This window comes from Coregonus clupeaformis, unplaced genomic scaffold (genome assembly GCF_020615455.1).
Source record: "Coregonus clupeaformis isolate EN_2021a unplaced genomic scaffold, ASM2061545v1 scaf0388, whole genome shotgun sequence".
Taxonomy (NCBI): Eukaryota; Metazoa; Chordata; class Actinopteri; order Salmoniformes; family Salmonidae; genus Coregonus; species Coregonus clupeaformis.
Window position 1 is genome coordinate 37501 of NW_025533843.1, and position 23575 is coordinate 61075.

Genomic DNA, 23575 nt, shown 5'->3' on the forward strand with positions numbered 1-23575 from the left:
TCTCTCTCTCTCTGTCTCTCTCTCTCTCTGTCTCTCTCTCTCTCTGCTCTCTCTCTCTCTCTCTCTCTCTCTCTCTCTCTCTCTCTCTCTCTCTCTCTGTCTCTCTCTCTCTCTCTGTCTCTGTCTCTGTCTCTGTCTCTCTCTCTGTCTCTCTCTCTGTCTTGCTCTCTCTCTCTGTCTCTCTCTCTGTCTCTCTCTCTCTCTCTGTCTCTGTCTCTCCCTCTGTCTCTCTCCTCTGTCTCTCTCTCTCTCTCTCTCTCTCTCTGTCTCTCTCTCGCTGTCTCTCTCTCTCTCTCTCTCTGTCTCTCTCTCTCTCTCTCTGTCTCTCTCTCTCTCTCTCTCTCTCTCTCTCTGTCTCTCTCTCTCTCTCTCTCTCTCTCTCTCTCTCTCTCTCTCTCTCTCTCTCTCTCTCTCTCTCTCTCTCTTTCCAGGACTATTGTCTATTTATCCATTGTCTATACAGTGGGACAGGTTGTCATGGCAGTAAGCGCTATACACGACATCACAGACTCAGACATGGACGGGACCCCTGACAACATGACCTTCCATGTGTGAGTTCATCTGTTGTTCTCCCTAAACACAACATCCTACATAAGCCTAGATCACAGGGTACAGTACAGCATTGTAAAAAGATTAGAGTTAGTAAACTTAGTCGATCAAGTTGACTCAACTTATTGATATGATATGAGTTCCATTAGTTGAACTGTTAAGTGATGTGCTGTTCTCTCCCCTTCAGGGCCATGTCTATGGTTGGCCTGTTCCTCATCGCTCTGGGAACGGGGGGAATCAAACCCTGTGTTGCTGCCTTCGGAGGAGACCAGTTTGAAGACCACCAGGTTGGTAACACTAGCGGAGCAGCCATTTTACAGTCTACTGACCTCCGTCATTACGGTAGTGTAGACGCCATTTTAGAAACAACACACAGCCCTTCCTTTAGAGTCGGTCTCTACTGACCCTCAGTAGTGTAGACGCCATTTTGTAAAGCAGCGTCTGGAGAGGTTTGTTACTGTGACTTCAGTCATTATCAGTGCTGACTGAGCCGAGCCAGCAGCTGTAGGTGTATCTATCTAACACATTCCACATGGTTGTTTATTAACGATGAACCCTGGTTACATGCTGGGAGGGCATTTAGGGTTATAGTGCATCATGTTGCTGATGTGGGTGAATCTCCAGCAGATAGATGCTGCTGCTCCTCCTACTATCACTATTACTGTTACTATTGAGCCGGCTGTGGTTAGACACCAGTGTGAAGGTCAGATGTTTGCAGGCTATATAGCAAGCTAGCTCTCTAGACCCGCCTCCTGGTAACACCACCTCTAACCATGTTCTCCTGTTCCAACCCTGTTCTCCTGTTCTAACCCTGTTCTCCTGTTCCAACCCTGTTCTCCTGTTCTAACCCTGTTCTCCTGTTCTAACCCTGTTCTCCTGTTCTAACCCTGTTCTCCTGTTCCAACCCTGTTCTCCTGTTCTAACCCTGTTCTCCTGTTCTAACCCTGTTCTCCTGTTCTAACCCTGTTCTCCTGTTCTAACCCTGTTCTCCTGTTCTAACCCTGTCCTCTGAACCTGTTCTCCTGTCCATGTCTCCTGTTCTAACCCTGTTCTCCTGTCCATGTTTCCTGTTCTAACCCTGTTCTCCTGTCCATGTCTCCTGTTCTAACCCTGTCCTCCTGTTCTCCTGTCCATGTTTCCTGTTCTAACCCTGTTCTCCTGTCCATGTCTCCTGTTCTAACCCTGTTCTCCTGTCCATGTCTCCTGTTCTAACCCTGTTCTCCTGTCCATGTCTCCTGTTATAAACCTGTCCTCTGAACCTGTCCTCCTGTCCATGTCTCCTGTCCTCCTGTCCTCTGAACCTGTCCTCCTGTCCATGCGTTCTCCAGGAGAAACAGAGGAGCACATTCTTCTCCATCTTCTACCTGTCAATCAATGCTGGTAGTCTCCTGTCCACCGTCATTACACCCATCCTCAGAGGTACGACGATAACCTAACCCTAAACTAACATGAACCTGGTCAGCCTTTACATTACTAACCCTAAACTAACATGAACCTGGTCAGCCTTTACATTACTAACCTTAAACTAACATTAACCTGGTCAGCCTTTACATTACTAACCCTAAACTAACACAATACCTGGTCAGTCTTTACATTACTAACCCTAAACTAACATTAACCTGGTCAGCCTTTACATTACTAACCTTAAACTAACATTAACCTGGTCAGCCTTTACATTACTAACCCTAAACTAACATTAACCTGGTCAGCCTTTACATTACTAACCCTAAACTAACATTAACCTGGTCAGCCTTTACATTACTAACCCTAAACTAACATTAACCTGGTCAGCCTTTACATTACTAACCCTAAACTAACATTAACCTGGTCAGCCTTTACATTACTAACCCTAAACTAACATTAACCTGGTCAGCCTTTACATTACTAACCCTAAACTAACATTAACCTGGTCAGCCTTTACATTACTAACCCTAAACTAACATTAACCTGGTCAGCCTTTACATTACTAACATTAACCTGGTCAGCCTTTACATTACTAACCCTAAACTAACATTAACCTGGTCAGCCTTTACATTACTAACCCTAAACTAACATTAACCTGGTCAGCCTTTACATTACTAACCCTAAACTAACATTAACCTGGTCAGCCTTTACATTACTAACCCTAAACTAACATTAACCTGGTCAGCCTTTACATTACTAACCCTAAACTAACATTAACCTGGTCAGCCTTTACATTACTAACCCTAAACTAACATTAACCTGGTCAGCCTTTACATTACTAACCCTAAACTAACATTAACCTGGTCAGCCTTTACATTACTAACCCTAAACTAACATTAACCTGGTCAGCCTTTACATTACTAACCCTAAACTAACATTAACCTGGTCAGCCTTTACATTACTAACCCTAAACTAACATTAACCTGGTCAGCCTTTACATTACTAACCCTAAACTAACATTAACCTGGTCAGCCTTTACATTACTAACCCTAAACTAACATTAACCTGGTCAGCCTTTACATTACTAACCCTAAACTAACATTAACCTGGTCAGCCTTTACATTACTAACCCTAAACTAACATTAACCTGGTCAGCCTTTACATTACTAACCCTAAACTAACATTAACCTGGTCAGCCTTTACATTACTAACCCTAAACTAACATTAACCTGGTCAGCCTTTACATTACTAACCCTAAACTAACATTAACCTGGTCAGCCTTTACATTACTAACCCTAAACTAACATTAACCTGGTCAGCCTTTACATTACTAACCCTAAACTAACATTAACCTGGTCAGCCTTTACATTACTAACCCTAAACTAACACAATACCTGGTCAGTCTTTACATTACTAACCCTAAACTAACATTAACCTGGTCAGCCTTTACATTACTAACCCTAAACTAACATTAACCTGGTCAGCCTTTACATTACTAACCCTAAATTAACTTTAACCTGGTCAGCCTTTACATTACTAACCCTAAACTAACATTAACCTGGTCAGCCTTTACATTACTAACCCTAAACTAACATTAACCTGGTCAGCCTTTACATTACTAACCCTAAACTAACATTAACCTGGTCAGCCTTTACATTACTAACCCTAAACTAACATTAACCTGGTCAGCCTTTACATTACTAACCCTAAACTAACATTAACCTGGTCAGCCTTTTACATTACTAACCCTAAACTAACATTAACCTGGTCAGCCTTTACATTACTAACCCTAAACTAACATTAACCTGGTCAGCCTTTACATTACTAACCCTAAACTAACATTAACCTGGTCAGCCTTTACATTACTAACCCTAAACTAACACAATACCTGGTCAGCCTTTACATTACTAACCCTAAACTAACATTAACCTGGTCAGCCTTTACATTACTAACCCTAAACTAACATTAACCTGGTCAGCCTTTACATTACTAACCCTAAACTAACATGAACCTGGTCAGCCTTTACATTACTAACCCTAAACTAACATTAACCTGGTCAGCCTTTACATTACTAACCCTAAACTAACATTAACCTGGTCAGCCTTTACATTACTAACCCTAAACTAACACAATACCTGGTCAGTCTTTACATTACTAACCCTAAACTAACATTAACCTGGTCAGCCTTTACATTACTAACCCTAAACTAACATTAACCTGGTCAGCCTTTACATTACTAACCCTAAACTAACACTAACCTGGTCAGCCTTTACATTACTAACCCTAAACTAACATTAACCTGGTCAGCCTTTACATTACTAACCCTAAACTAACATTAACCTGGTCAGCCTTTACATTACTAACCCTAAACTAACATTAACCTGGTCAGCCTTTACATTACTAACCCTAAACTAACATTAACCTGGTCAGCCTTTACATTACCTAACCCTAAACTAACATTAACCTGGTCAGCCTTTACATTACTAACCCTAAACTAACATTAACCTGGTCAGCCTTTACATTACTAACCCTAAACTAACATTAACCTGGTCAGCCTTTACATTACTAACCCTAAACTAACATTAACCTGGTCAGCCTTTACATTACTAACCCTAAACTAACATTAACCTGGTCAGCCTTTACATTACTAACCCTAAACTAACATTAACCTGGTCAGCCTTTACATTACTAACCCTAAACTAACATTAACCTGGTCAGCCTTTACATTACTAACCCTAAACTAACATTAACCTGGTCAGCCTTTACATTACTAACCCTAAACTAACATTAACCTGGTCAGCCTTTACATTACTAACCCTAAACTAACATTAACCTGGTCAGCCTTTACATTACTAACCCTAAACTAACATTAACCTGGTCAGCCTTTACATTACTAACCCTAAACTAACATTAACCTGGTCAGCCTTTACATTACTAACCCTAAACTAACATTAACCTGGTCAGCCTTTACATTACTAACCCTAAACTAACATTAACCTGGTCAGCCTTTACATTACTAACCCTAAACTAACATTAACCTGGTCAGCCTTTACATTACTAACCCTAAACTAACATTAACCTGGTCAGCCTTTACATTACTAACCCTAAACTAACATTAACCTGGTCAGCCTTTACATTACTAACCCTAAACTAACATTAACCTGGTCAGCCTTTACATTACTAACCCTAAACTAACATTAACCTGGTCAGCCTTTACATTACTAACCCTAAATTAACATTAACCTGGTCAGCCTTTACATTACTAACCCTAAACTAACATTAACCTGGTCAGCCTTTACATTACTAACCCTAAACTAACATTAACCTGGTCAGCCTTTACATTACTAACCCTAAACTAACATTAACCTGGTCAGTCTTTACATTACTAACCCTAAACTAACATTAACCTGGTCAGCCTTTACATTACTAACCCTAAACTAACATTAACCTGGTCAGCCTTTACATTACTAACCCTAAACTAACATTAACCTGGTCAGCCTTTACATTACTAACCCTAAACTAACATTAACCTGGTCAGCCTTTACATTACTAACTCCTAAACTAACATTAACCTGGTCAGCCTTTACATTACTAACCCTAAACTAACATTAACCTGGTCAGCTTTACATTACTAACCCTAAACTAACATTAACCTGGTCAGCCTTTACATTACTAACCCTAAACTAACATTAACCTGGTCAGCCTTTACACTACTATCATTATGCCTGTGGAATATGGACAGTTTCTACATCCAATACCACAATAACCCAAAACCATGTGTGTGTCCCCTCCTCCAGGCCAGGAGTGTGGTATCCACTCTCAACAGAAGTGCTATCCTCTGGCCTTCGGCGTCCCTGCAGCCCTGATGGTGGTGGCTCTCAGTGAGTACTGTTACCCTCGTTTCTAACCCTGACCTCGTTTACACTTCATGGAGTTGCTTCCTTCCTAACATTCATCAGTATTGATCTGAACTCTGTCTGTCTGTCCACTGTATCTCATCTATGACTCTCTGTTTAGTTAACAGAGGCGGATGTCTCTCTGTGTTTCCACAGTCGTGTTCATCGTTGGCAGTGGCATGTACAACAAGACTGCTCCTAAAGGCAACATTATGCTGGAGGTCTGCAAGTGCATCGGGGTAAGACAGTCTATTAACATCCAGACAGTAAGGGGGTAAGACAGTCTATTAACATCCAGACAGTAAGGGATTAGACAGTCTATTAACATACAGACAGTAAGGGATTAGACAGTCTATTAACATCCAGACAGTAAGGGATTAGACAGTCTATTAACATACAGACAGTAAGGGGGTAAGACAGTCTATTAACATCCAGACAGTAAGGGGGTAAGACAGTCTATTAACATCCAGACAGTAAGGGGGTAAGACAGTCTATTAACATCCAGACAGTAAGGGGGTAAGACAGTCTATTAACATCCAGACAGTAAGGGGGTAAGACAGTCTATTAACATCCAGACAGTAAGGGGGTAAGACAGTCTATTAACATCCAGACAGTAAGGGGGTAAGACAGTCTATTAACATCCAGACAGTAAGGGGGTAAGACAGTCTATTAACATCCAGACAGTAAGGGGGTAAGACAGTCTATTAACATCCAGACAGTAAGAGGGGTAAGACAGTCTAATAACATCCAGACAGTAAGGGGGTAAGACAGTCTATTAACATCCAGACAGTAAGGGGGTAAGACAGTCTATTAACATCCAGACAGTAAGGGGGTAAGACAGTCTATTAACATCCAGACAGTAAGGGGGTAAGACAGTCTATTAACATCCAGACAGTAAGGGGGTAAGACAGTCTATTAACATCCAGACAGTAAGGGGGTAAGACAGTCTATTAACATCCAGACAGTAAGGGGGTAAGACAGTCTATTAACATCCAGACAGTAAGGGGGTAAGACAGTCTATAAACATCCAGACAGTAAGGGGGTAAGACAGTCTATTAACATCCAGACAGTAAGGGGGTAAGACAGTCTATTAACATCCAGACAGTAAGGGGTAAGACAGTCTATTAACATCCAGACAGTAAGGGGGTAAGACAGTCTATTAACATCCAGACAGTAAGGGGGTAAGACAGTCTATTAACATCCAGACAGTAAGGGGGTAAGACAGTCTATTAACATCCAGACAGTAAGGGGTAAGACAGTCTATTAACATCCAGACAGTAAGGGGGTAAGACAGTCTATTAACATCCAGACAGTAAGGGGGTAAGACAGTCTATTAACATCCAGACAGTAAGGGGGTAAGACAGTCTATTAACATCCAGACAGTAAGGGGGTAAGACAGTCTATTAACATCCAGACAGTAAGGGGGTAAGACAGTCTATTAACATACAGACAGTAAGGGGGTAAGACAGTCTATTAACATCCAGACAGTAAGGGGGTAAGACAGTCTATTAACATCCAGACAGTAAGGGGGTAAGACAGTCTATTAACATCCAGACAGTAAGGGGATAAGACAGTCTATTAACATACAGACAGTAAGGGGGTAAGACAGTCTATTAACATCCAGACAGTAAGGGGGTAAGACAGTCTATTAACATACAGACAGTAAGGGGGGTAAGACAGTCTATTAACATCCAGACAGTAAGGGGGTAAGACAGTCTATTAACATACAGACAGTAAGGGGGTAAGACAGTCTATTAACATCCAGACAGTAAGGGGGTAAGACAGTCTATTAACATCCAGACAGTAAGGGGTAAGACAGTCTATTAACATCCAGACAGTAAGGGGGTAAGACAGTCTATTAACATCCAGACAGTAAGGGGGTAAGACAGTCTATTAACATCCAGACAGTAAGGGGGTAAGACAGTCTATTAACATCCAGACAGTAAGGGGGTAAGACAGTCTATTAACATCCAGACAGTAAGGGGGTAAGACAGTCTATTAACATCCAGACAGTAAGGGGGTAAGACAGTCTATTAACATCCAGACAGTAAGGGGGTAAGACAGTCTATTAACATCCAGACAGTAAGGGGGTAAGACAGTCTATTAACATCCAGACAGTAAGGGGGGTAAGACAGTCTATTAACATCCAGACAGTAAGGGGGTAAGACAGTCTATTAACATCCAGACAGTAAGGGGGTAAGACAGTCTATTAACATCCAGACAGTAAGGGGGTAAGACAGTCTATTAACATCCAGACAGTAAGGGGTAAGACAGTCTATTAACATCCAGACAGTAAGGGGGTAAGACAGTCTATTAACATCCAGACAGTAAGGGGGTAAGACAGTCTATTAACATCCAGACAGTAAGGGGGTAAGACAGTCTATTAACATCCAGACAGTAAGGGGGTAAGACAGTCTATTAACATCCAGACAGTAAGGGGGTAAGACAGTCTATTAACATCCAGACAGTAAGGGGGTAAGACAGTCTATTAACATCCAGACAGTAAGGGGGTAAGACAGTCTATTAACATCCAGACAGTAAGGGGGTAAGACAGTCTATTAACATCCAGACAGTAAGGGGGTAAGACAGTCTATTAACATCCAGACAGTAAGGGGGTAAGACAGTCTATTAACATCCAGACAGTAAGGGGGTAAGACAGTCTATTAACATCCAGACAGTAAGGGGGTAAGACAGTCTATTAACATCCAGACAGTAAGGGGGTAAGACAGTCTATTAACATCCAGACAGTAAGGGGGTAAGACAGTCTATTAACATCCAGACAGTAAGGGGTAAGACAGTCTATTAACATCCAGACAGTAAGGGGGTAAGACAGTCTATTAACATCCAGACAGTAAGGGGGTAAGACAGTCTATTAACATCCAGACAGTAAGGGGGTAAGACAGTCTATTAACATCCAGACAGTAAGGGGGTAAGACAGTCTATTAACATCCAGACAGTAAGGGGTTAGACAGTCTAATAACATCCAGACAGTAAGGGGGTAAGACAGTCTATTAACATCCAGACAGTAAGGGGGTAAGACAGTCTATTAACATCCAGACAGTAAGGGATTAGACAGTCTATTAACATCCAGACAGTAAGGGGGTAAGACAGTCTATTAACATCCAGACAGTAAGGGATTAGACAGTCTATTAACATACAGACAGTAAGGGATTAGACAGTCTATTAACATACAGACAGTAAGGGATTAGACAGTCTATTAACATACAGACAGTAAGGGATTAGACAGTCTATTAACATACAGACAGTAAGGGATTAGACAGTCTAATAACATCCAGACAGTAAGGGGGTAAGACAGTCTATTAACATACAGACAGTAAGGGGGTAAGACAGTCTATTAACATCCAGACAGTAAGGGGATTAGACAGTCTATTAACATACAGACAGTAAGGGATTAGACAGTCTATTAACATCCAGACAGTAAGGGATTAGACAGTCTATTAACATCCAGACAGTAAGGGGGTAAGACAGTCTATTAACATCCAGACAGTAAGGGGGTAAGACAGTCTATTAACATCCAGACAGTAAGGGGGTAAGACAGTCTATTAACATCCAGACAGTAAGGGATTAGACAGTGTATTAACATACAGACAGTAAGGGATTAGACAGTCTATTAACATCCAGACAGTAAGGGGGTAAGACAGTCTATTAACATACAGACAGTAAGGGGGTAAGACAGTCTATTAACATCCAGACAGTAAGGGGGTAAGACAGTCTATTAACATACAGACAGTAAGGGGGTAAGACAGTCTATTAACATCCAGACAGTAAGGGGGTAAGACAGTCTATTAACATCCAGACAGTAAGGGGTAAGACAGTCTATTAACATCCAGACAGTAAGGGGGTAAGACAGTCTATTAACATCCAGACAGTAAGGGGGTAAGACAGTCTATTAACATAAAGACAGTAAGGGGGTAAGACAGTCTATTAACATCCAGACAGTAAGGGGGTTAGACAGTCTATTAACATACAGACAGTAAGGGGGGTAAGACAGTCTAATAACATAAAGACAGTAAGGGGTAAGACAGTCTATTAACATCCAGACAGTAAGGGGGGTAAGACAGTCTATTAACATCCAGACAGTAAGGGGGTAAGACAGTCTATTAACATCCAGACAGTAAGGGGGTAAGACAGTCTATTAACATCCAGACAGTAAGGGGGTAAGACAGTCTATTAACATCCAGACAGTAAGGGGGTAAGACAGTCTAATAACATCCAGACAGTAAGGGATTAGACAGTCTATTAACATCCTGACAGTAAGGGGGTAAGACAGTCTATTAACATCCAGACAGTAAGGGGGTAAGACAGCCTATTAACATCCAGACAGTAAGGGGGTAAGACAGTCTATTAACATCCAGACAGTAAGGGGGTAAGACAGTCTATTAACATCCAGACAGTAAGGGGGTAAGACAGTCTATTAACATCCAGACAGTAAGGGGTAAGACAGTCTATTAACATCCAGACAGTAAGGGGGTAAGACAGTCTATTAACATCCAGACAGTAAGGGGGGTAAGACAGTCTATTAACATCCAGACAGTAAGGGGGTAAGACAGTCTATTAACATCCAGACAGTAAGGGGTAAGACAGTCTATTAACATCCAGACAGTAAGGGGGGTAAGACAGTCTATTAACATCCAGACAGTAAGGGGTAAGACAGTCTATTAACATCCAGACAGTAAGGGGGTAAGACAGTCTAATAACATACAGACAGTAAGGGGGTAAGACAGTCTATTAACATCCAGACAGTAAGGGGGTAAGACAGTCTATTAACATCCAGACAGTAAGGGATTAGACAGTCTATTAACATCCAGACAGTAAGGGGGTAAGACAGTCTATTAACATCCAGACAGTAAGGGATTAGACAGTCTATTAACATACAGACAGTAAGGGATTAGACAGTCTATTAACATACAGACAGTAAGGGATTAGACAGTCTATTAACATACAGACAGTAAGGGATTAGACAGTCTATTAACATACAGACAGTAAGGGATTAGACAGTCTAATAACATCCAGACAGTAAGGGGGTAAGACAGTCTATTAACATACAGACAGTAAGGGGGTAAGACAGTCTATTAACATCCAGACAGTAAGGGGATTAGACAGTCTATTAACATCCAGACAGTAAGGGGTAAGACAGTCTATTAACATCCAGACAGTAAGGGGGTAAGACAGTCTATTAACATCCAGACAGTAAGGGGTAAGACAGTCTATTAACATCCAGACAGTAAGGGGGTAAGACAGTCTATTAACATCCAGACAGTAAGGGGGTTAGACAGTCTATTAACATACAGACAGTAAGGGGTAAGACAGTCTATTAACATCCAGACAGTAAGGGGGGTAAGACAGTCTATTAACATACAGACAGTAAGGGGGTAAGACAGTCTATTAACATCCAGACAGTAAGGGGGTAAGACAGTCTATTAACATCCAGACAGTAAGGGGGTAAGACAGTCTATTAACATCCAGACAGTAAGGGATTAGACAGTCTATTAACATCCAGACAGTAAGGGGGTTAGACAGTCTATTAACATCCAGACAGTAAGGGATTAGACAGTCTAATAACATAAAGACAGTAAGGGGGTAAGACAGTCTATTAACATCCAGACAGTAAGGGGGTAAGACAGTATATTAACATAAAGACAGTAAGGGGGTAAGACAGTCTATTAACATCCAGACAGTAAGGGGGTAAGACAGTCTATTAACATCCAGACAGTAAGGGGGTAAGACAGTCTATTAACATCCAGACAGTAAGGGGGTAAGACAGTCTATTAACATACAGACAGTAAGGGGTAAGACAGTCTATTAACATCCAGACAGTAAGGGGTAAGACAGTCTATTAACATCCAGACAGTAAGGGGGTAAGACAGTCTATTAACATCCAGACAGTAAGGGGTAAGACAGTCTATTAACATCCAGACAGTAAGGGGGTAAGACAGTCTATTAACATAAAGACAGTAAGGGGGTAAGACAGTCTATTAACATCCAGACAGTAAGGGGATTAGACAGTCTATTAACATACAGACAGTAAGGGGGTAAGACAGTCTAATAACATAAAAGACAGTAAGGGGGTAAGACAGTCTATTAACATCCAGACAGTAAGGGGGTAAGACAGTCTATTAACATCCAGACAGTAAGGGGGTAAGACAGTCTATTAACATCCAGACAGTAAGGGGGTAAGACAGTCTATTAACATCAATCAATCAATCAATCAATTTTATTTTATATAGCCCTTCTTACATCAGCTAATATCTCGAAGTGCTGTACAGAAACCCAGCCTAAAACCCCAAACAGCTAGTAATGCAGGTGTAGAAGCACGGTGGCTAGGAAAAACTCCCTAGAAAGGCGAAAACCTAGGAAGAAACCTAGAGAGGAACCAGGCTATGAGGGGTGGCCAGTCCTCTTCTGGCTGTGCCGGGTGAAGATTATAACAGAACCATGCCAAGATGTTCAAAAATGTTCATAAGTGACAAGCATGGTCAAATAATAATCAGGAATAAATCTCAGTTGGCTTTTCATAGCCGATCATTAAGAGTTGAAAACAGCAGGTCTGGGACAGGTAGGGGTTCCATAACCGCAGGCAGAACAGTTGAAACTGGAATAGCAGCAAGGCCAGGCGGACTGGGGACAGCAAGGAGTCACCACGGCCGGTAGTCCCGACGTATGGTCCTAGGTGCTCAGGTCTCTCAGTTGGCTTTTCATAGAAGATCATTAAGAGTTGAAAACAGCAGGTCTGGGACAGGTAGGGGTTTCGTAACCGCAGGCAGAACAGTTGAAACTGGAATAGCAGCAAGGCCAGGCGGACTGGGGACAGCAAGGTGTCATCATGCCCGGTAGTCCTGACGTATGGTCCTAGGGCTCAGGTTCTCAGAGAGAAAGAGAGAACGAGAGAATTAGAGAGAGCATACTTAAATTCACACAGGACACTGGATAAGACAGGAGAAGTACTCCAGGTATAACCAACTAACCCCAGCCCCCCGACACATAAACTACTGCAGCATAAATACTGGAGGCTGAGACAGGAGCGGTCCGGAGACACTGTGGCCCCATCCGAAGAAACCCGGACAGGGCCAAACAGGAAGGATATAACCCCACCCACTCTGCCAAAGCACAGCCCCGCACCACTAGAGGGATATCCTCAACCACCAACTTACAATCCTGAGACAAGGCCGAGTATAGCCCACAGAGGTCTCCACCACAGCACAAACCAAGGGGGCGCCAACCCAGACAGGAAGATCACGTCAGTAACTCAACCCACTCAAGTGACGCACCCCTCCCAGGGACGGCATGAAAGAGCACCAGCAAGCCAGTGACTCAGCCCCTGCAACAGGGTTAGAGGCAGAGAACCCCAGTGGAGAGGGGAACCGGCCCGGCAGAGACAGCAAGGGCTGTTCGTTGCTCCAGAGCCTTTCCGTTCACCTTCACACTCCTGGGCCAGACTACACTCAATCATATGACCTACTGAAGAGATAAGTCTTCAGTAAAGACTTAAAGGTTGAGACCGAGTCTGCGTCTCTCACATGGGTAGGCAGACTGTTCCATAAAAATGGAGATCTATAGGAGAAAGCCCTGCCTCCCGCTGTTTGCTTAGAAATTCTAGGGACAATTAGGAGGCCATGCGTCTTGTGACCGTAGCGTACGTATTGGTATGTACGGCAGGACCAACTCGGAAAGATAGGTAGGAGCAAGCCCATGTAACGCTTTATAGGTTAACAGTAAAACCTTGAAATCAGCCCTTGCCTTAACAGGAAGCCAGTGTAGGGGAAGCTAGCACTGGAGTAATATGATCAAATTTCTTGGTTCTAGTCAGGATTCTAGCAGCCGTATTTAGCACTAACTGAAGTTTATTTAGTGCTTTATCCGGGTAGCCGGAAAATAGAGCATTGCAGTAGTCTAACCTAGAAGTAACAAATGCATGGATTAATTTTTCTGCATCATTTTTGGACAGAAAATGTCTGATTTTTGCAATGTTACGTAGATGGAAAAAAGCTGTCCTTGAAACAGTCTTGATATGTTCGTCAAAAGAGAGATCAGGGTCAAGAGTAACGCCGAGGTCCTTCACAGTTTTATTTGAGACGACTTTACAACCATCAAGATGAATTGTCAGATTTAACAGAAGATCTCTTTGTTTCTTGGGACCTAGAACAAGCATCTCTGTTTTGTCCGAAGTTTAAAAGTAAAAAGTTTTCAGCCATCCACTTCCTTATGTCTGAAACACAGGCTTCTAGCGAGGGCAATTTTGGGGCTTCACCATGTTTCATTGAAATGTACAGCTGTGTGTCATCCGCATAGCAGTGAAAGTTAACATTATGTTTTCGAATAACATCCCCAAGAGGTAAAATATATAGTGAAAACAATAGTGGTCCTAAAACGGAACCTTGAGGAACACCGAAATGTACAGTTGATTTGTCGGAGGACAGACCATTCACAGAGACAAACTGATATCTTTCCGACAGGTAAGATCTAAACCAGGCCAGAACTTGTCCGTGTAGACCAATTTGGGTTTCCAGTCTCTCCAAAAGAATGTGGTGATCGATGGTGTCAAAGGCAGCACTAAGGTCTAGTAGCACGAGGACAGATGCAGAGCCTCGGTCTGACGCCATTAAAAGGTCATTTACCACCTTCACAAGTGCAGTCTCAGTGCTATGATGGGGTCTAAAACCAGACTGAAGCATTTCGTACACATTGTTTGTCTTCAGAAAGGCAGTGAGTTGCTGCGCAACAGCTTTTTCTAAAATTTTTGAGAGGAATGGAAGATTCGATATAGGCCGATAGTTTTTTATATTTTCCGGGTCAAGGTTTGGCTTTTTCAAGAGAGGCTTTATCACTGCCACTTTTAGTGAGTTTGGTACACATCCGGTGGATAGAGAGCTGTTTATTATGTTCAACATAGGAGGGCCAAGCACAGGAAGCAGCTCCTTCAGCAGTTTAGTAGGAATAGGATCCAGTATGCAGCTTGAAGGGTTTAGAGGCCATGATTATTTTCATCATTGTGTCAAGAGATATAGTACTAAAACACTTAAGTGTCTCTCCCGATCCCAGGCCCTCGCAGAGCTGTGCAGATCCAGGACAGCTAAGCCCTGGAGGAATACGCAGATTCAAAGAGGAGTCCGTAATTTGCTTTCTAATGGTCATGATCTTTTCCTCAAAGAAGTTCATGAATTTATTACTGCTGAAGTGAAAGCCATCCTCTCTTGGGGAATGCTGCTTTTTTAGTTAGCTTTGCAACAGTATCAAAAATAAATTTTGGATTATTCTTATTTTCCTCGATTAAGTTGGAAAAGTAGGATGATCGAGCAGCAGTGAGGGCTCTTCGGTACTGCACGGTACTGTCTTTCCAAGCTAGTCGGAAGACTTCCAGTTTGGTGTGGCGCCATTTCCGTTCCAATTTTCTGGAAGCTTGCTTCAAAGCTCGGGTATTTTCTGTATACCAGGGAGCTAGTTTCTTATGACAAATGTTTTTCGTTTTAGGGGTGCAACTGCATCTAGGGTATTGCGCAAGGTTAAATTGAGTTCCTCAGTTAAGTGGTTAACTGATTTTTGTCCTCTGACGTCCTTGGGTAGGCAGAAGGAGTCTGGAAGGGCATCAAGGAATTTTTGTGTTGTCTGAGAATTTATAGCACGACTTTTGATGCTCCTTGGTTGGGGTCTGAGCAGATTATTTGTTGCGATTGCAAACGTAATAAAATGGTGGTCCGATAGTCCAGGATTTTGTGGAAAAACATTAAGATCTACAACATTTATTCCATGGGACAAAACTAGGTCCAGAGTATGACTGTGGCAGTGAGTAGGTCCAGAGACATGTTGGACAAAACCCACTGAGTCGATGATGGCTCCGAAAGACTTTTGGAGTGGGTCTGTGGACTTCTCCATGTGAATATTAAAATCACCAAAAATTAGAATATGATCTGCTATGACTACAAGGTCTGATAGGAATTCAGGAAACTCAGAGAGGAACGCTGTATATGGCCCAGGAGGCCTGTAAACAGTAGCTATAAAAAGTGATTGAGTAGGCTGCATAGATTTCATGACTAGAAGCTCAAAAGATGAAAACGCCATTTTTTTTTTGTAAATTGAAATTTGCTATACGTAAATGTTAGCAACACCTCCGCCTTTGCGGGATGCACGGGGAATATGGTCACTAGTGTAACCAGGAGGTGAGGCCTCATTTAACACAGCAAATTCATCAGGCTTAAGCCATGTTTCAGTCAGGCCAATCACATCAAGATTATGATCAGTGATTAGTTCATTGACTATGACTGCCTTTGAAGTGAGGGATCTAACATTAGGTAACCCTATTTTGAGATGTGAGGTATCACGATCTCTTTCAATAATGGCAGGAATGGAGGAGGTCTTTATCCTAATAAGATTGCTAGGGTGAACACCGCCATGTTTAGTTTTGCCCAACCTAGGTCGAGGCACAGACACAGTCTCAATGGGTATGGCTGAGCTGACTACACTGACTATGCTATTGGCAGACTCCACTAAGCTGGCAGGTTGGCTAACAGCCTGCTGCCTGGCCTGCACCCTATTTCACTGTGGGGCTAGAGGAGTTAGAGCCCTATCTATGTTGGTAGATAAGAGGAGAGCACCCTCCAGCTAGGATGGAGTCCGTCACTCCTCAGCAGGTCAGGCTTGGTCCTGTTTGTGGGTGAGTCCCAGAAAGAGGGCCAATTATCCACAAATGTTATCTTTTGGGAGGGGCAGAAAACAGTTTTCAACCAGCGATTGAGTGCTGAGACTCTGCTGTAGAGCTCGTCACTTCCCCTAACTGGGAGGGGGCCAGAGACAATTACTCGATGCCGACACATCTTTCTAGCTGATTTACAAGCTGAAGCTATGTTGCATGTCACAGTTCCCTCAGCCAGAACCCAGAAGCAGACCAGGACAAGGAGAGTTGAACGAAAGTGAGGGTTTATTCAGATAACAAAAGGTGCAGAATAATCCAGGGACAGAGCGGGCGGCGTGGGTGAGTAGTTGGGGGTGCAGTACTTGGTCCAGTGATGGCTCGGCAGCCGCCGACCATCAGGCAGAGGTGGGGTGAAGGTTCCGGACGTGTGACTGCAGGTGGAACAAAAACGGAGGTAAGGACACAAAAACTCGACAAAGTACAAAACAACCAAAACTCACGCTAGCACTCAAAACTGATACGCAGATACACCTACTGTTCATGGCTAACGATCCGGCAGGAACTGGATGTTGGGCCAGAGCCTAAGAAAGGTGCTGATTAGGCCCAGGTGTGCAGATTGCTAATGGGAAGCAGGTGCGGAAACCAGAGCGCTCCCGGAGCGTTCCCGAACCCTCGGGAAACTGGAGATTACGACCAGGACCCGACTCAGACAGCCGGGATCGTTACATTGCACTTGGTGACCTCTGACTGTTTCATCCTAACATCGTTGGTGCCGACGTGGATAACAATATCTCTATACTCTCTACACTCGCCAGTTTTAGCTTTAGCCAGCACCATCTTTAGATTAGCCTTAACGTCGGTAGCCCTGCCCCCTGGTAAACAGTGTATGATCGCTGGGTGATTCGTTTTAAGTCTAATACTGCGGGTAATGGAGTCGCCAATGACTAGGGTTTTCAATTTGTCAGAGCTAATGGTGGGAGCCTTCGGCGTCTCAGACCCCGTAACGGGAGGAGTAGAGACAAGAGAAGACTCAGACTCAGACTCCGACTCGCTACATAATGGGGAAAACCGGTTGAAGGTTTCTGTCGGCTGAATGAGCGACACCGGTTGAGCATTCCAACAGTATTTCCCTCCAGAAGCCATGAGAAAGTTGTCCGCCGCGGGGACTGTGCGGGGGGATTTATACTAACGTTACTGTCTGTACTTACTGGTGGCACAGACGCTGTTTCTTCCTTTCCTACACTGAAATTACCCTTGCCTAACGATTGCGTCTGAAGCTGGGCTTGTAGCACAGCTATTCTCGCCGTAAGGCGATCGTTCTCCTGTATATTATGAGTACAGCGACTGCAATTAGAAGACATCATGTTAATGTTACTACTTAGCTTCGGCTGTTGAAGATGTTGACGAACCATGTCCAGATAAAGCGTCCGGAGTGAAAAAGTTGAATAAGGGAAAAAAGTTGCGATGGAAAAAAGGAAAATAAAGTAAAATTGGCAGCTAAAACGCACAGGAAAATGACTCTTCTGTCTCGGGATAAAACGTCCGGGGTGAAAAAGTTTAACGAAAAAAGATGAGTGAGGACAAAACTAAAAAGTTGGTAAATTTGTTGAACACAGAGATTGATTAAACGTTTATTAAAAGTAAAACGTGAATAGTTTGGCAGGTAGCCAAGTAGCAACAAACAGCACAGCAGCACGGAGACAATGCGGAAGCGAGACGGAAGTCACGTAATCAGTCTTGCACGTATACAATTTACTTCTCTCATTGACTTCTCAGACCCCAAACCCTGGCCTGTCTGTTTGGTCTGCTTTGCAAGAGTTCCCGCTGTCTGGAACATCCAGACAGTAAGGGGGTAAGACAGTCTATTAACATCCAGACAGTAAGGGGGTAAGACAGTCTATTAACATCCAGACAGTAAGGGGGTAAGACAGTCTATTAACATCCAGACAGTCAGGGGGTAAGACAGTCTAATAACATCCAGACAGTAAGGGGGTAAGACAGTCTATTAACATCCAGACAGTAAGGGGGTAAGACAGTCTATTAACATCCAGACAGTAAGGGGGTAAGACAGTCTATTAACATCCAGACAGTAAGGGGGTAAGACAGTCTATTTACATCCAGACAGTAAGGGGGTAAGACAGTCTATTAACATCCAGACAGTAAGGGTAAGACAGTCTATAAACATCCAGACAGTAAGGGGGTAAGACAGTCTATTAACATCCAGACAGTAAGGGGGTAAGACAGTCTATTAACATCCAGACAGTAAGGGGGTAAGACAGTATATTAACATCCAGACAGTAAGGGGGTAAGACAGTCTAATAACATCCAGACAGTAAGGGATTAGACAGTCTATTAACATCCAGACAGTAAGGGGGTAAGACAGTCTATTAACATCCAGACAGTAAGGGGGTAAGACAGTCTATTAACATCCAGACAGTAAGGGGGTAAGACAGTCTAATAACATCCAGACAGTAAGGGGGTAAGACAGTCTATTAACATCCAGACAGTAAGGGGGTAAGACAGTCTATTAACATCCAGACAGTAAGGGGGTAAGACAGTCTATTAACATCCAGACAGTAAGGGGGTAAGACAGTCTATTAACATCCAGACAGTAAGGGGGTAAGACAGTCTAATAACATCCAGACAGTAAGGGGGTAAGACAGTCTATTAACATCCAGACAGTAAGGGGTTAGACAGTCTAATAACATCCAGACAGTAAGGGGGTAAGACAGTCTATTAACATCCAGACAGTAAGGGGGTAAGACAGTCTATTAACATCCAGACAGTAAGGGGTAAGACAGTCTATTAACATCCAGACAGTAAGGGGTAAGACAGTCTATTAACATCCAGACAGTAAGGGGGTAAGACAGTCTATTAACATCCAGACAGTAAGGGGGTAAGACAGTCTATTAACATCCAGACAGTAAGGGGGTAAGACATTCTAATAACATCCAGACAGTAAGGGGGTAAGACAGTCTATTAACATCCAGACAGTAAGGGGATTAGACAGTCTATTAACATCCAGACAGTAAGGGGGTAAGACAGTCTATTAACATCCAGACAGTAAGGGGGTAAGACAGTCTATTAACATCCAGACAGTAAGGGGATTAGACAGTCTATTAACATCCAGACAGTAAGGGGGTAAGACAGTCTATTAACATCCAGACAGTAAGGGGGTAAGACAGTCTATTAACATCCAGACAGTAAGGGGGTAAGACAGTCTATTAACATAAAGACAGTAAGTGGGTAAGACAGTCTATTAACATCCAGACAGTAAGGGGGTAAGACAGTCTATTAACATACAGACAGTAAGGGGGTAAGACAGTCTATTAACATCCAGACAGTAAGGGGGTAAGACAGTCTATTAACATCCAGACAGTAGGGGATTTCCAGAGTCATATCTTTCCATGTGAAACTCTCCATGATGTGAATGTCTGGTTTTGATCAGAGCTATTAAGTGTGTGTGTGTTCTATCTCTCCCCTCTAGTTTGCTATAAAGAACCGCTTCAGGCATCGCAGCAAGAAGTTCCCTAAGAGAGAACACTGGATGGACTGGGCCGATGAGAAATATGATGTAGGTCCATGTTCACTGTTCTATGGGAAAAACCAACACTACCAAAATAGCAGTTCATATAGCTGTTGAAAATTCAAGTCAACTGAAGGATGTTTACAATGCAGAGAACTCATTCATAAATCCTTCCTCTCTCCTCTTCCTCCTCCTTTACCTCCTCCACTTCCTCCTCCTCTCTCCTCATCTCCTCCTCTTCCTCTCTCCTCCTCCTCCTTCTCCTCTCTGCTCTCCTCCTTCTTCTCCTCTTCCTCCTCCTCTTCCTTTCTCCTCCTCCTCCTTCTCCTCTCTGCTCTCCTCCTCCTCTCTGCTCTCCTCCTCCTTTTCCTCCTCCTCCTCTTCCTCATCTCCTCCTCTTCCTCTCTTTTTCTCCTTCTCTTCCTCTCATCCAGAAACTGCTGGTGGCCCAGGTGAAGATGGTGCTGAAGGTTCTGTTTCTCTACATCCCCCTTCCCATGTTCTGGACTCTGTTTGACCAACAGGTAAGAACCCTAACCCTAAACCCGTACATTTAATTAACACAATAAAAAAATCCCCTTCGAAATCTGTCAGTTTAAGATAGATATCTGTTTAAGCTAAATATATCTGTTTGAGCTAGAGAGATCTGTTTAAGCTAGGGATATCTGTTTAAGCTAAAGAGATCCGTTTAAAATAGAGATATCAGTTTAAGCTATAGAGATCTGTTTAAGATAGAGATATCTGTTTAAGCTATAGAGATCTGTTTAAGATAGAGAGATATGTTTATGCTATAGAGATCAGTTTAAACTAGAGAGATCAGTTTAAGTTAGAGATATCAGTTCAAGCTATAGAGATCTGTTTAAGATAGCGAGATCTGTTTAAGCTATAGAGATCTGTTTAAGATAGAGAGATATGTTTAAGCTAGAGATATCTGTTTAAACTAGAGATAACCGTTTAAGCTAGAGAGATCAGTTTAAAATAGAGAGATCCGTTTAAGCTAGAGATATCAGTTTAAGCTAGAGAGATCTGTTTAAGCTAGAGAGATCTGTTTAAGCTAGAGAGATTTGTTTACATTAGAGAGATCTGTTTAAGCTAGAGATATCAGTTTAAGATAGAGATATCAGTTTAAGATAGAGAGATATGTTTAAGCTAGAGAGATCTGTTTAAGCTAGAGAGATATGTTTAAGCTAGATATATCAGTTTAAGTTAGAGATATCAGTTTAAGCTATAGAGATCTGTTTAAGATAGCGAGATCTGTTTAAGCTATAGAGACCTGTTTAAGATAGAGAGATATGTTTAAGCTAGAGATATCTGTTTAAACTAGAGATAACCGTTTAAGCTAGAGAGATCAGTTTAAAATAGAGAGATCCGTTTAAAATAGAGAGATCCGTTTAAGCTAGAGATATCAGTTTAAGCTAGAGAGATCTGTTTAAGCTAGAGAGATCTGTTTAAGCTAGAGAGATCTGTTTACATTAGAGAGATCTGTTTAAGCTAGAGATATCAGTTTAAGATAGAGATATCAGTTTAAGATAGAGAGATATGTTTAAGCTAGAGAGATCTGTTTAAGCTAGAGAGATCTGTTTAAGCTAGATATATCAGTTTAAGCTAGAGAGATCTGTTTAAGCTAGAGAGATCTGTTTAAGTTACAGATATCAATTTAAGCTAGATATATCAGTTTAAGCTAGAGAGATCTGTTTAAGTTACAGATATCTGTTTAAGCTAGAGAGATCTGTTTAAGTTACAGATATCAGTTTAAGCTAGAGATACTTTTTGCATTGGATGCGTCTCAATCCGATCATCCGCCGATGTTCAACATCTGCGGTGAAAGTTGGCAGAGCTAGAGCGCTGTTTGTCAGGCCATGAGACGCTTCGTCTGAAGGAAACCAATACTGGTTTGAAAAATGAATGGAAGTATTTGGTATTTGGTATTTTATTAGGATCCCCATTAGCTGTTGCAAAAGCAGCAGCTACTCTTCCTGGGGTCCAAAACATGAAACATGACATAATACAGAACGTTAATAGACAAGAACAGCTCAAGGACAGAACTACATACATTTTTTTTAAAGGCACACGTAGCCTACATATCAATACATATACATACACACAAACTATGAAATAGGGGAGAGGCGTTGTGCCGTGAGGTGTTGCTTTATCTGTTTTTTTTAAACCAGGTTTGCTGTTTATTTGAGCAATATGAGATGGAATGGAGTTCCATACAATAATGGTTCTATATAACACTGTACGCTTTCTTGAATTTGTTCTGGATTTGTGGACTGTGAAAAGACCCCTGGTGGCATGTCTGGTGGGGTAAGTGTGTGTGTCAGAGCTGTGTGTAAGTTGACTATGCAAACAATTTGGGATTTTCAACACAATGTTTCTTATAAAAAGAAAAAGTGATGTAGTCAGTCTCTCTTCAACTCTTAGCTAAGAGAGACTGGCATACATAGTATTTATATCAGCCCTCTGATTACAGTGAAGAGCAAGACGTGCCGCTCTGTTCTGGGCCAGATGCAGCTTAACTAGGTCTTTCCTTGCAGCACTGGACCACACGACTGGACAATAATCAAGATAAGACAAAACTAGAGCCTGCAGGACTTGCTTTGTGGAGTGTGGTGTCAAAAAAGCAGAGCATCTCTTTATTACGGACAGATCTTTCCCCATCTTTGCAATCATTGAATCTATATGTTTTGACCATGATAGTTTACAATCTAAGGTAACGCCAAATAATTGCATTAAAGAAAAACGTTTGAGTTCTATTAGATAGATAGCTCTGAATCCACGATATGGCAGAGGTTGAAAAGCCATAACACATACGTTTTTTCAACAACAGGTTATGGTCAATAATATCAAAGGCTGCACTGAAATCTAACAGTACAGCTCCCACAATCTTCTTATCAATTTCTTATCAATTTCAATCAGTCATTTGTGTCAGTGCAGTACATGTTGAGTGCCCTTCCCTATAAGCATGCTGAAAGTCTGTTGTTAATTTGTTTACAGAGAAATAGCATTGTATTTGGTCAAACACAATTTTTTCCAACATTTTGCTAAGAGCTGGCAGCAAGCTGATAGGTCTGCTGTTAGAACCAGTAAAGGCTGCTTTACCATTCTTGGGTAGCATAATTACTTTGGCTTCCCTCCAGGCCTGAGGACAAAGACTTTCCTCTAGTCTCAGATTAAAGATATGACAGACAGGAGTGGCTATAGAGTCAGCTACCATCCTCAGTAGCTTTCCATTGTCACGAACGTTGAGAGACGGGTCGGACCAAGGTGCAGCGTGCAAAGCGTACATGTTTATTAACTAAATAAACATACAACAAAACAAGAAACAACGTAACGTGAAGTCCAAAGGGCTATACACACCAACCTGACAGGAACAAGATCCCACAATACACACCAGACTAACAGGAACAAGATCCCACAATACACACTATACACACACCAGACTAACAGGAACAGGATCCCACAATACACACTATATACACACCAGACTAACAGGAACAGGATCCCACAATACACACTATATACACACCAGACTAACAGGAACAGGATCCC

General features: G+C 42.3%; 1 protein-coding gene across 1 annotated transcript in view; it reads left to right on the forward strand.

Annotated features, from left to right (window-relative positions):
* LOC121560404 (solute carrier family 15 member 1) overlaps window positions 1-23575 on the forward strand; it is a 69217-nt gene that overhangs the window by 3948 nt on the left and 41694 nt on the right. Inside the window, exons 5-11 of the mRNA XM_045215191.1 lie at window positions 432-551; window positions 737-836; window positions 1878-1968; window positions 5751-5834; window positions 6006-6088; window positions 19985-20071; window positions 20458-20547. Of these exons, the coding sequence (XP_045071126.1) occupies window positions 432-551; window positions 737-836; window positions 1878-1968; window positions 5751-5834; window positions 6006-6088; window positions 19985-20071; window positions 20458-20547 (655 nt within the window). The remainder of the gene's footprint in view (window positions 1-431; window positions 552-736; window positions 837-1877; window positions 1969-5750; window positions 5835-6005; window positions 6089-19984; window positions 20072-20457; window positions 20548-23575) is intronic.